Source organism: Meriones unguiculatus, chromosome 12 (genome assembly GCF_030254825.1).
Source record: "Meriones unguiculatus strain TT.TT164.6M chromosome 12, Bangor_MerUng_6.1, whole genome shotgun sequence".
NCBI lineage: Eukaryota > Metazoa > Chordata > Mammalia > Rodentia > Muridae > Meriones > Meriones unguiculatus.
The window spans coordinates 62,199,976-62,214,566 of record NC_083360.1 but is presented as its reverse complement, the minus strand read 5'-3'; the positions used below and the strand labels follow the sequence as shown (position 1 = coordinate 62,214,566).

The 14,591-nt window shown below is 37.8% G+C and overlaps 1 protein-coding gene across 1 annotated transcript in view; it reads left to right on the top strand.

The window, feature by feature from the left end:
• The window catches only part of Zdhhc21 (zinc finger DHHC-type palmitoyltransferase 21), a 64,651-nt gene extending 56,219 nt beyond the window's left edge, over window positions 1-8,432 (top strand). Inside the window, exon 9 of the mRNA XM_060365780.1 lies at window positions 259-8,432. Within this exon, the coding sequence (XP_060221763.1) occupies window positions 259-391 (133 nt within the window). The 3' untranslated portion in view covers window positions 392-8,432. The remainder of the gene's footprint in view (window positions 1-258) is intronic.
• Window positions 8,433-14,591: the final 6,159 nt, after the last annotated feature.

Below are 14,591 nucleotides of genomic sequence, written 5' to 3'. Positions count from 1 at the left end.
TTGACACACATTCTGTTACCCCGAGCCTCTCCTCTGCTTCCAAAGTTACCGTAGGTTGATTGACGATACAGATACAATATCAGCTATCCAGAGCTGAAGCTCAGCTGCATGCCACACTGAAAGAAAAGCTGTATTTGTGATGCTGAGACACAATGCATCAGAGTCCAGTAATGGATCCCCAGCCAACCTGTATTGTTTTAGCTGACTGAAGTGCACCATGGGAGTGCTGTCTTTCACTAATAATGCTGTCTTCTGTAGATCGCGGCCCCGAAAGCCATGGCAGCAGACCTTCTCAGAAGTTTTTGGCACTCGTTGGAAGATCCTGTGGTTCATTCCTTTCAGGCAGAGGCAACCACTGCGAGTTCCCTACCACTTTGCCAATCACGTCTAAACAGATGGATGGTGGGCACAGATGGGTCTTCCATGCTGGAAATGCGTTACAGGTTTTCTGAGAATAGAACTATGACAGTCTTCAAGTCAATTAAAATCCACCCACCAATCTTAGGCATCATAATGTGCCCCAGGCTTTATTTTAATAGTGATCTTGATCCTGTTGTGGGACTAATACAAGATCTATATTTAAGTTTTAAAAGCATGTTTACTTTCAAATTAGCCTTCCGCTGGGATTTCTTTAACTGCTTCTGTTACTAAACTCAAAAGGCAGTGATTGGGATGAAATAATTGTACATAAATTTCCTTCAGTACTCTCAGTACTTTAAAGCTTAATTTATGGAAATTTGAGATGTTTAATGTTTACCTTTAAGCAGTACTAACCAAATTTAAATTTAATTCTTCAGTTTTTCAAAACTTGATACACTTTCTTATGTATAAATTTTATTTTTTGGATCTAAGTTAAAATGTTATTACTACTCCTTTTATATGTGCTGCAGGGCTTTTAAAATGCAGCACAGGAGTGAACAACAAAGGGCAGGGCTTGCCTAGGCGCAGCGCTCTGCTGCTTTCTTTTTTCCTACTCATCAAAAGTGAACTAAGACACCACTCGTGCGAATGCACCAACTACTACCTTAATATAGAGGAGAAGTTAATTTTCCTTTCTGCTGCAATTATTGATTGCTATTAGAATGTTTGTTCCCAGGAGAAATTTGTGGCCAGTCGGGCATATATTCCTATTTTACCCTAAGACTCTAATGACTGGGAAGGGCAGGAGGTTTGCAATAATTCCAGTCACTTCTTCAAGTGCAGTTATATTAGAATGCAGAGAGATGTTTTAAAATGTTAAATTGGATGGTGTGTAATATACAATATAGAGAAAGATACTGTGCTTTTAAAGTATGTGTACTTTTATTTATCTGCTAGTATATCTCACTGTACACATTGGAGGTTTATTATATAATAGATGCTGGTCAACTCATATCAAAGTTTAAAAGTAGATCACTAAATTTATATACCAGTAATCATCCAAGTTGAAATTGAATTCCCATTGGCCAGTTGTAATTTACATCACTCTAAAGACCTTTTATTAAAAGCTGATGTCAGGAAATTGTCTTAAAATAGAATGATCTATGGTAGTGATGGTCCCTTAACAAACATGAGCCTTTTTGTATACAAAGACATTTTGTATGATTTAATTTTTTCATTTAGAATACTGCAAATCCATATGTTTGAAAAGTGTGTGTGCTTGGTGACCTTTCTCCAGAAAAGAATATTGAACGAATCTACCAATCTTTAACCATATACATACTTTTCTTATAGGTAGTTGTAAAGTTAAGAAATCATAGCTGGGAAATAGTGAAACAGAGGTTATTATTGGCCAGTCAACTAATACTGTGGCTAGTTTTTTCAGACACTGTAAATGTCTTATAAAATATTCTGAATAGAATAAGCTCTTCTCAGAAATATTAATACCATTATTTTCATGTTTTAATTATGTTTATTATTTAAAAACTTAGAAGTGGCAGATGAAAATATTTATTGGTGCTAAGACAATTGTAAGTAATATAAGAAACATTTTTAAAGGTTAGGAAACATAAGATTAGTATGTTTATTTTAGGCAAAGGAGTTGGATTTTGTGCAAGCTGATTGACTAAATTGGCTGATGACAGTTACTCAAAGAAGTGATGTATATATAATATAGGGAGATGAAAGCTGAATACCTTCAGAATATATATATATTTTTTCCATTCACACAAGACCTGGATCATCCATAGCAGAGCCAAATGAAGGCCTAAATATGGAGCTGTGTAGACTTGCTTATGCTTCTGGAGCAGCAGTAGCTCTGAGACAAGGTAATGGGGATAGTCTCTTTCCCGCACTGGAAACCTGTGGGCTTGGTTTTCTTAGGTTTACCACTTCTCGGGCACATTATCTTTACTTTCTCTTTACTCTCCCAGGTCCTGATCCTTCTCTGCGGTTTCTTTAAGTCTTTTGACTTAATGCACTAGTTTGAGCTACAGAAATGCTATTATCAATGTATTTACATAAGAATCTATATTGCAGTATAGCTATATATACTTATACAGTATTGTCAAATGTATATGTCTAACCCCATGGAGGGGTTTGTAATCACTATTAGATTCCTAGAGAAAAGCCTGTTGGCCGTTTCCTAGGGATTAAGCTCCTATGTTCTTTCTGCGCCCTCTTTTGGCTAATTTATGTAATTATACTGGCTCTAGAGGCTTTTACTGTCCCATGAGTGGGTTGTATCTCCAATCTGTGAACATGCCAGAGGTGCATACACACTTATGGGAACATATGTAGAAAAGTGTAAAGTTTTATAAAAATTGAAAATGAATGTGTTGTTGTTGGTGATGTTCCTTCTAGGTAAACTGCTTGGCTTTATGTTTGTATATTTGTGTACACTTTTTACTGTCAGTCACAAATTTAGATTAGGATAAAATGTTTCAATAATTTTACTTTAACCCTTATTTTGGCAACTTAATTTAAAAACTTACCTAAAATACTATGTTATTACAAAACAAAACATTTATTACAGTTGCTGTGGTAACTGTGTTATCTAATGTGTTTCACTGAGTATTAAAACATTTTTTTCAGTTCAATTTTGGAATGGTCCCCCTACACTCACACACAGAGAGACACACAAACACACAGAAACAGAGGCTCAGTTGCCTTAAAATAATTAGCAATTGGCTAATAGTACTATTTTTTTCTTTGCTTTTTAAAAAAAACCTCAATCAGAGTTAAACCTGTTGATTCAGTAGCCACTTCATTTGTCACACTGAATAACCATGGGAATAACTACATGTGTGGAGTATTAGAAAGCAACGGAGCAATGAGATTTCTGCTTTGTCTAGATAATGCATAAAAGTATTTATAAAAATCACATTTAATTTTAGTAAAATGTGTGTTAAGTGATATTTTTGCACTAGCAAAGTCATTTCTTGGGCTTCTGGAGTTACAATATTAATACTAGGCTGCAGTTACACTTGTAAACAAATAGAGTTGGGCCTGTAAGATGGCTCAGCACATAAAGGTATTTGCTGTACAAGACTGGTGACCACAGTTTGCCCCTTGAAACCAGTTAAAGGTGAACAGGGAAGAAAACAAACAAACAAAAAAAAACAAAACATCTAGCTCCATAGAGTTGTCCTTTGACCCTACAAGCATGCCTTGACACTCATGACTCTTCCCCCATCATCATGCATTCATTTAGTCATTTATTTCATATTCTCTTTCACACACAGTGTTTTGAAATCTGATTGGATAAGCTCAATGTAGGCAACAAAGGACAAAGTTCAGAATCTTCTAAACATTGAACAATCTATTAAAGAATCTTGGTACTTTGTAACCAGACTTAATTTCAAATTACTAAGCTATAGTGATGTGACATAAAAATAAAAACCAAATTTGTTTATAATTTGTATTAAATATTTTATTTAACGTAAAAGAGCCATTTAAAATTGTAGCTAACATAGTAATTTATTTTTCAGAAGACAGCTTACTTTTAATAGTAATAAAGTAAGGGCTGGGGTACTCCTCAGTGATAGAGTGCACAAGAGGCCCTGAATAAGGAAAAGACAGGGAGAAGACATAGACCATAAGCTACATGAGATGCAGAAGAACTGAGTCAAACGTCTCAGAACATTTCACTAATGTATGGAGGGAGCTCCATTCAGGATGGCGGCTCATTTTAATTCTTTTTTGTTTGTTTGTTTTGTTTTTTGAGACAGTTTCTCTGTGTAGCTTTGAGTGGCCTGTACTTGCTTTGTAGACCAGGCTGAGATCCACCTGCCTCTGTCTCCCAAGTGCTGGGATTAAAAGTTTGCACCATCTTGCCCAGCCCCATTCTGATTATTCTTAATGAAACTTTGGGTTACTTCCATACAAGTAACTTAACTGTTTTGCTTAAAAGATGTATTAATTCTAAACACTACTCACAAAGACTCAAATTGAGAGCACACTTCCAAACAGGAGATACAAATGCATTTAGATGAAAGCCACATAGTTTTCTTTATTAGATCATGTGTAGTTTGAATGTTCTTACATGTGTTGCTTAAAAAAAAAAAATCACAACTTGTCTTGCAGTGGCTAAATACAGCACTAATATTCATTAGCGTATGCTGCTTTCCATCTAGACTGTTCTCTGGGTAGTTCTCTTGTATGACGTGTGTCAGTAGATAACCTAGCTACAGTTCACTAAACTATAGTACTTCGTTATGTAAATTTGACATAACCTCTACTATACATACATATACTGGGAATTATTACAAATATTATGTAATTTACCAATAGTTCAAACATTAGACTTTCGTCCACTTCTGCTAATGCTTAGAAAATTACAAGTATTGGCAGGTGTAGTTAGTAAGTCCTATAAACTTGGTGTGCTTACATGTTATTGACCATGTAATTAGCTAATGAGTGAATGTATGATTCAGTACCCACATCTGTCGTTGCCTTCTGTTGTAGGTACCATGCTCAGAATATACAAATAAAAATGTTAGTATAATTCGTGTTTAGCTGTTCATAGATTCTACAGTATTCTGTAGTAGAACATGGGAAAGTGTTAGAAGCTGTTCACATGAAGTATTTTATCACAGTATTGTCACTGACTGTATGAACCAATATTTAGCATTTCTGCTACATTTGTGATGGTGATGGTTTAACTTTAGAAGTGAATTTTCTCACTTCTTCCATTATCTTTGTGTATTTTTTTAAAACAAAATTTATTTTCTAGACGCCATTTTGTTAAAACCAATAACATTTTTATCAGTTCTTTAGATGTGGCAATATTATCTGCTAGTGATAATTTGAAGCAAATTATTAATAATTTATTATTATTATTATCATTATTATTTGGAGACAGGGTTTCACCGGCTTTGAATTCAGAATCCTCCTACCTTTGCCACCCAAGTTCTGTGATTACAGGCATATTCTGCTGTGCTTGGCTAAGTGCTTAAAGTTCTTATGTCATTGGTATTGCTGATTTTTCATTATCATATCTTTTACTATGTTACAGCTTTTCCTCCATGTCTACCCTTGAGTACAGGTACCAGTAAGTAGTGAATTGCCAAAAACTGGATAAAGAAAGTAGGGGACATTAGTAAGATGGAGAGTTGGCTAAGTGGACATGATTAATCGGCATCTCTGCGAGAGAGGAGTAGAGACGGGGCTGTAATATCAGACACTGTCCGCCATCTCCTCATCCCCAGCTGACGCCATTTTACTGTAAGAGTCATTGGCACATATGTGTGTACACGTGCATTATATGTATATATGTGCACAGTCATTCTGGGAAGCATTTGGCTTGAGTTGTTTAATCTCCATTTACATCGCTGTTTCTTTTCAGCTGGATCGGTGCTCTTGAGAGTTTTTTTTTTTTTTTTTTTTTTTTCAGATAAGTGTGTAGGATATGTTAGCCTGAAGCATTTTTAGCATGCACATGTCAAAAAATAACATGGAAATACATCTATGTAATACAGAGGAGAAAAGATAGCTTGCCCAAAGTTTGAAGAAAAAAAAAACAACAACCTGGAACCTGTTTTAGGAGTTTCTTCTGGCAAAGAAAGAATACTTTGTCAACAACTTAGTTATGAAGGATGGTTTACACTTTAAAGATCGAAATCTTGGTGTTTTTGAGACCCTTGAGGTCTTTGTTTCTGTTGGCTCTTCTAGTTCATTTCCTCCTGTGTACGGGTAATGCTTCCCATAGTTATTCAAGTGTGCAATTAACTAATTACACATATAAAACATCTTTCATCTCAATAGCTTTGTATGGAAAGATATAGCCCAACCAGCCGTAACCACAGGCTTGTCTCCTTTGTAGCTGTGCTTGCCCGGTCCACTCAGCACAGGGACTGTAGTTAGGAGGCTGTCAGTCAGAAGGAAGACCTGTCTGCCTTCTGTTACCTCTGTGTCCCAGCTAGTGTGGATGGTTGATATTTTAACCTACTCGTGCCTGAGCAACTAAAACATCCTGGTGCTATTCATGCTAGCATTGAGTTACATTTTTAATTCTTGAACCAAAGAATTAATTTTCTTTTTGGTTGACTGAGAGTTACCTTTTCATATCTGTGTCTGAAGAAGTGAATAAACGGTCTAATTGATGGAACTTTTAGCAGAGTCAATTGAAAATGATTCTTTGTTAGACTTATTTTTTATTCAGTTATGCACATTAGTGTGGGTTTCAATTTTGTACTTTAATGTAGTGTGGCTACTTTAGAAGGTATTTTAGTAGGCTGAAGCTACTAAAGATAATTGAATCACTTTTCAAAAGGTTTTAATTTTTTGTTTCACTTCAGCAATGAAGAAAAACTTATTTCTATAAGCAAAGTATTCTACTGGACACTTTTAGTGATTCTCAACCAAATGCTAAAATAAAGGGCAAATAATAGATCCATTTTTAATTACAAGTCAAGAATTTCACATCTCCATGTGTGGGAAGGCATAATCCTCAATGGCTTTAAATAAAGATACAGGTAGTTGCCTATTTTGAAAATAAGATGAAATTAAAAGACACCTTAAAAAACATGTAAATCACACACATGCACACATATACACTTTTCCAATAGGAAGTGCAAAGGTACCTTGATTTAAGCAAACACCCCAATAGACAGTTGAACTTTGCAACATCAAAAGCAATTTGAGTGCTGCTGCTTACTGTACATGGAAATCAGAGTAAAACTGGTTTCCTAACTGTTGTAGTGATTTTACACCATTGGCAGACCACGCTCCTGTGGATGGACTTGTACAGGTGTAATACTACCAGGTACGACTGGCTTCCCTGTTCTTCCTGAAGCTCTGACACACTCATCAGAGTCTCCTCAAAACAGAAGCTGCCATGGCTGATCACTCAGGCAAGGAAGCAACAGTGCAGGTGGCCGGGAAGGTAGACAATCAAACTGAAAATGATTGTGTTGTTCCCATCAGCTTTAGTCTCTGTCTCCTTAAATGTTGATACAATATATGGTTTTGCAGTGAATTCTGAATGGAAAAATGAATCAAGCCTAAAACTTGGAAGGTGACTTGAGTTCATGTACATGAAATGTGTACAGATGAGCAAATAAGAGAGGAAGCAGGGGATGGGGCCATACTGTCTCCTGTGAGTGTGTTGCCACTGGATTGATTCTTAATAATCCCACTGCTTGTCCTTTGTGTAAAAGGCTGACTGTAATAATTTTTCCCAAGTAGGAAGAGGTAGGAGAGAATTTACCACTGCTTACTGTCTCCTGGTGTGATTATTAAAAAGCAAAGAAAAATTAATACAGATTGGGAAAACAAAACAACCTGAAGATACAGAAGGAAGAAATCCATCCCAGTCATAGGTGTTCAGATGAATGGGTCGAAAGCCCAAGGAAAATAGTCAGCATGGACCCCGATAGATGAGCAGCTGTGTGTCTGGAATTAGTCCAGCAAGTTTAATCACTTCTCTATACCTGTGACATTTGATGCACCTAAAATTTGCTGTCAGCCCTAGTTCTCAAATATTTCTAAACGAAAGATTGTTCTGGAATTTTAATAATAGTGTGTACTGTAGGTGTCTAGGAAGACCTTGTCGTAAAACTTGCTGGGTGTGCGTTTCATTCAGCTGTTGTGTGTGTTAAGTCTGAGGGCTGTGTCTGCCTCGCCTGCTGTTTCGTTTTGTAAAATCTCTTACCCTAAGAAAATCTTCACTAACATTTCTAGTGCTAGGAGTAATAAGGAAGAGAGTGGGTAAGAGAATTATGAGTACTTTGAGGAGAGGGAGAAAGCTGATGGTGGGTGGGAACTGTGAGATGTACTTATTTGTTTAGATGAGATGTCTACACTGGTTCTTCAGATGAAAATGAACTATGTATCTACCTTAAGAACAACATTGCTTTTAATTTATTTTAGTGGTTTTGTTTTATTCATGTAATATTCTGTTTTCTTTGCAAGTTGCTTTTAATTTAAATTGTGGAATTTTTACTTCTTGATATGTACTATGTACTGTATTTTTAGAAATCTTATTTTTAAATAAATATTTTTGAAAAACATAAGAGTGTTTTTATCCTCTTGCCTCCCTATTTATTAAAATCTACCCAAATTCTGGATCTTATAACTACAATGTTGTAACACACACACACAAACATGCGTGCATGCATGCATGTATGCACATGCACACACAAACACCACAAACTTTGTGCCATTTGGATATTTAAAATTAGTGGCCTAGGCTGTTCTTTCATAATCACAGAATTCATTACATATTCAAGAAAAACTAGGTACATACACACACACACACACACACACACACACACACACACACACACACATCCTATACATACATAAATGTATTTTAAAATTGACAGTATTCATAGGTAGGCATATTATTTTAGAGCTCATCCAGATTTCTACATTCGGCTGCCTCATACTTGTATTATGCTAGGTGCTATTTTGTGGAAACATTTTTCTTGAGGGATAGCTTACATATAGTGAAGTGTGGAGAAGAGTCAGTGTAGGTACTGCTTGTGGTTTTGGAAGCCTATGGTCTTAGGACATTGCTTACACAGACTTTAATGGCTTCTATGGACACGTGTCCAAGCCTCAGAGAGCCTCGGACACATGTCCAAGCCTCAGTACGTTAGTGAGAACAAGCTGAATACAAGCGTGTCAGGTCCACACAGGTGACCTGTCATGTTGTCCTGGGGATAAAAGAGTGAATAACTTTTATCCTTTGCAACCCTTACACTTTTTTACAGAAATGCAATTTTAACAAATATTCTATATTAATATCACTTGTAGCTACGACTGTAAACTTTGCTATGTTTGGTAGACTGAAGCACTCATTGCCTCCTAACACTTTCAAAGACCATAAAACTTTTGCCTGTTTTTGTTCACATTTTTTGTTTCTAATTCTAAGCAGCATTTGCTCAGCAGGGATACATTACAATACTTTTTATGTTTTAGCCTCAGACCACTTTAATGGTTATAAAAACTTTTGGAGGTACTAGTATTTTTACATGTTATCTTTATTAATATTTACTGTCTTCTAAAAAAGGGGATAGGGAGATGACTCTGTAGTTAGGAGTGCTTTTTGCTCTTGAAAAGGACATGAATTTGGTTTCTAGCAGCTAACAGCTGGGTAATGCCATTTCCTGAGAATCTGACACCCTCTCCTGCCCTCTGCAGGTAGCTGCACACAGGTGTGTGCACACATAAGCAAAACAGACATACATACAAAACAATGAAATCTTTTTTTAAAGTATAAGAGGGAAATTATGTGTGTATTTTGAAACATAAGCTCACTTTGTATTAACAGTTTTAATATTTCATGAAACATAGTTGCCTTCATAGAAGAGAAAGTTGGTTTCACATTGCTTTATGATTTAATCAGATACATTGTCACTTTATTGAACTCTGAAGAAATCTGGTCTTGGGCAGAGAATGTGGATGGAAAAAAAACGGCTATTTTATTAGCCTCTTCAACTAACTGACTATTCTTTTATATAATACAAAAAGGCAGGTGTGTTCTAGTTATGATGACAGCTGATGCTGGCATGAATGTGGGGGAAAAAAGAATTCTTCTATACTGTGGCTGGGAATGTAAACTAGTGCAGCCGCTTTGGAAAGCAGTCTGGAAGTTTCTCAAAAAACAACAAAAGAACAAAAAATAAAGCTACCATGTGACCCATGTTTGTATCCAGAGAACTATCATACTCTAGAGATCTCTGCATATCAATGGGACTTACTGCCCTAGTCCAAATGCATAGACAAAGGAAACAACCCAGCTGTCTACCATCTTGTGAATAACGAAAATGTACATACATTGAAATATCATTCACCTGTGAAGAAAAATGAAATTTGTACATAAATGTATGAAACTAGGAAAAACACATACTGGTTGAGGTAACCCAGGCCCAGAAAGACAAACAAAAATTCTCTCACGTGGATTAGGTCTAACTCTAGTACATGTGGAAGCCAAGAAACTAGGAAATGGAACGTGCTGGGGCAGGGGCTCTGGATAGGAGAAGAGTTGTGAAACACAGTAAAGAAAGCAGAGACGTGGAACACAGGGTAGAAAGTTTTAAGTGGGGAAGGTGGGAGGGTTAACCAAAATGAAAAGTGTCTAGAAAAGCCATGAGTAAACCTACTGTTTTATAACTCAAATAAGAAATAAACAGAAGTTGAAGCAGGTTACCCCACATGGCTGGATAAACTGCTTCTAGAAGCAGTGGGTTACTAAACAAATAACCAGACAACTCCACAGGAGTGGGTCTAGGCCGGGGGTGGGGAGGCTCCCAGAGGCTCCTAAAACAATGAAGGTCTTGTTAGTCTTCTTGATTGCTCACTAGAACTAGAGGCTAAGATCCTATTGATGAAGGCACCATGTACCCCAGTTAGAGGATACGAAAAAGCAAGCTGGAACTAAGCTTCCTGCTGGGTAGTTTTCCTAGAGCCAGGTGATATGTGTGCTGCCTGAGGAAGAAGGTCTGTGAACCACTAAACCAGTGTGTGAGACAAGATGAGCTTACCTGTAATAGTAGTGGCACAACTATTGTGGGTGTAAACAGCTGCCCTCTGTATTTAAGGCCCACGTCACAGGAGGGTGCCCATGTTGGGTACTGTAAACCAGTTAATAATCTATGCCTAAGACCGTCATTAAGTCTAAGGAAGAAACGTGCTGCCGTTATCCCACTGTGCTGACATAGCCTCAGAATGCCATCTGTTCAAGTATCTGTTTATGCCCACAGACAAAAGCTACTCTTGGCTATACTCAGAGAAGCCTCTCTTGTGCAGTGAATACAGGGACTCAAGGCAGCCCAAGAAATCACCTGATCTAAGACTCCTTACAGAAGAGGGGGAAGGAAGAGTGGAAGAGCCAAAGTTGGCATGGAATGCCATCCTCTAGATTCATACAACCATTGTAACCATGAACTCAAAATTGTGGTTACCTGCTCTGTACCACCTAAGAATGCCTTGTCAACGACCTTTAATCCCAGCACTTGGGAGACAAAGGCAGGCTGATCTAAGTTTGAGGCCAGCCTGGCCTACAAGGAGAGTTCCAGGACAGCCAGGGCTACTCAAAGAAACTCAAAAGCAACCAACAACAACAAAAGCCATCCATCATGGAAGGGTGAGGAGCCCATGGGACCCTACTCTTCCATGCTTAACTATTGACTATTGATGGGTTCTGGGAGAGGGGGAGTCGTTGTCTTCAAAGTGTACCCCGTGCTGAGTCTATCCATCCTAAATTGATGGCCCCAAATCCCCATCACAAAGATTGCCCTAGTCAAACTGAAGGTAAGAAAGGTTTGTAGGAAAGGATGAGGAGAGACAGAGTAGGGAGGTGGGAGAGAGTTGGGATTGAGAGTGGTCAGCATGCATTATCAAAAAGTTACCAAAAAATGAATTTGATAAACCCATACATAATATCTTCTTCTAATACCCATTAAAATCCTTGGTCTTACTCTTTTTGAAATGTTCTTCCTATAAAATACAATTCAGGGGTATCACCACTGTTCTTGTCAAAAAATGGAGGAATGCTGGAGGCTGCTGAGCTCGCCCAGCGGATACAGGAAGCTTGAGTGTTTGTTAGCTTGGGTAGCATTGTGGGAACATTGGCTTTTCTTGAAGGAATTGGTAACTTTCACGTGGGTTTGAGAAAATGCCCAGTACACAAGTACAAAAAAGCAGCGTTTCCCAATTAGTCAAGTATTCGGGGTGTTTGTTGGCCAGCTCAGCCCATGACTTAAATAACGCCAGTGCTTTCCTCAAGAGTAAGCAGTCCTGCTCCCAGACTGACCTGACGGGAGTGCTTTCTGTGTCTCACCTAGCTCATAGGTCTTGAGAATGTACTCAGTGATTCATGGTTTCACTGATACAGTGAATGGGTTTTATTCCATCATCAAGGGCATTATTAAATGAAACTGGTTTTTTTTTTTGTTTGTTTGTTTTGTTTTTTTTGTTTTTTTTTTTTTTTTTTTTTTTTTAGCCAGACTGTTTAAATCTAATTCTTTTGTTTGGGGAGCAGAGTGGCAGAAGACAATAGAAGAGAAAAATATGTATTTGAGTCTCCATTTCATTTGCTCTGTATTCCATCATGACATGAAACATTGCTGTAGAAAGATATTCCAGATTTTGAGCACTTAAAATACAGTATCCCTTACAAACCCGCTCTAGTTAGACAAGAGCTAAAGATCCATGATAGTTCTCTAAGACCGCAGAGTCATCAGGGAAGTTGCCAGACAAGTGCAGATGAACAGAGTCATGTGAATGCTGCTCTAGGCTGACCAATTACCCAGAGAGCATCAATTATATTAGCGTGCAAGGGCAATTGGAGGGAAAATTGGACCCTGTGGACATCCAGCTGAGCAAACAGCACTGAGGAAGGATAGAGGATATGTGCTTGAAAAAAAAAAACCGACATCCAAGCTGACTTATAAAAATATTTGTCTCAGTCACAGCACATTCTTTGTGTGGCCTCTCATGTCTAATGCTTTTCAAATTAGTCCTTGTGCACAAGTGAATAGAGCCTTCTCTTCAAGATCAAACGCCAAAATAGTAACAGCTTTTCATATAAAAATGCGAAAAAATCCAGGATAGGGAAATTGGAATATACACATCCAGGCATTCAGATGGCACTCTGTGTAGGCACATGACTCTCTGGTCTGTCTAACCAGCGCAACCTGCGTATCTATCCACAGCATTGAAACTCATGATGCTTTTAAGCTAGGAGTGTTCCCTGGAGCTAAGGTGAAGATTATTGACAAAAGGAGGAGGAGGAGGAGGAAGATTTGTGGATACTGTTTAAGTCCGTGTGGAAGTCTGAATGTGTAACTCTTTGGTCAGCAGCGATCACCTGGTTAATGGCATGTTCTCTCAATGGGGAAGCAGTGGATAAGTTGTAGAGCAAATACTTCATTCAGTCAAACAACGTTGTATTTTGCTGCAATCTGGAACCTACTATGGCCTTTTTTTTTTGACCACGTGTTGACCACGTGTTCTAACTTAATGTCTGACTTTGTTGCTGTTATTTCAGATATTCTCAACATGAGATAAGCCTCTTCATGTGGAAAAATGACAATACATTTCAGATAGTACTATGAAATGCGCTAGTTTTGTCATTCATTTTCATTGTTTATTTTCCAAATGTGGATGTTTCTGGTCATGTGACATCACTCTAAGAGGAGTGCCCACGAGTCTACTTCCCGCCTTCAGACTCTCATAGAAGGCCGTTTCCCTTCTTAGAAGTAAACACTGTTTTAAATTTGGAATGTAGCATTTTCACATATGTATATATGCTTCTGTGTAAAGACGGAAAATATTCTGTTTGATCACTTTTTAAAATTTGCAGAAGCCTTTCAAAGCAGTCTCCATCTCCCTGTTAATTATTTTCTTCATAACACTATAGAACAAAATATGGAAAAATGGCTAACATCCCCACTCCGCCTCTGAGGCTTTGTGCAAGCTGCTTTTCTGGAGTAGTTTTCTCATAGAAATTTGGCCTTCAAAGTGGTCAGACTAGTTCTCACTTCAGCTACATGGGCATGCTTTATCCTACACCTTTACTAGCTCCTGACCTTGTGCAAATATTTTTCCAATTTGTTTATCTGTATGAGAGAGAGAGAGAGAGAGAAAGAGAGAGAATAGAAGCATGCTTCTAAGAATTGAGTAAGCATGGTGGAGATTTTCTTTAAAGGACTGAAATCCAAGAACAGAGGGACTGAGCCCATCATCTCAGTGGGTAAATGCAAATGAAGCATCCTGCTCTTCAGAGCTTGCTGGAACAGAGCAGCCTATGACATGCCGCAGCTCAGGGTCAGCTGGCGCTGCTTGTTTCTCAATTGCTGTAACTCCTTCTTCCGTCTCACTGCAGGATTGAGGTTTGTGAACTCACGAATGGATCAGTATTGCTTGTGGATCTTGGCTTGCCTGTTCTGGGAAATGATGATCAGCATGATAAGATCTATACTTCACTTGAGGGCAAATTAAGGCGCTCTGGGTTTTCGTATATGAAAAAAAAAAAAAAGGATCCAAATAGTTTGTGTTCAGATTTGCTTGCTACTAGGATTCATAGAAATAAGATACCAGTGGAGAGAATATGCTATCAAAATATGCTGTGGGGGCTGGAACAATGGCTCACTGGATAAAAATACTTCATATGAAAGCAAGAAGACATGAGTTCAAATCATGGACATGTCAATGTGCCCAGCTTT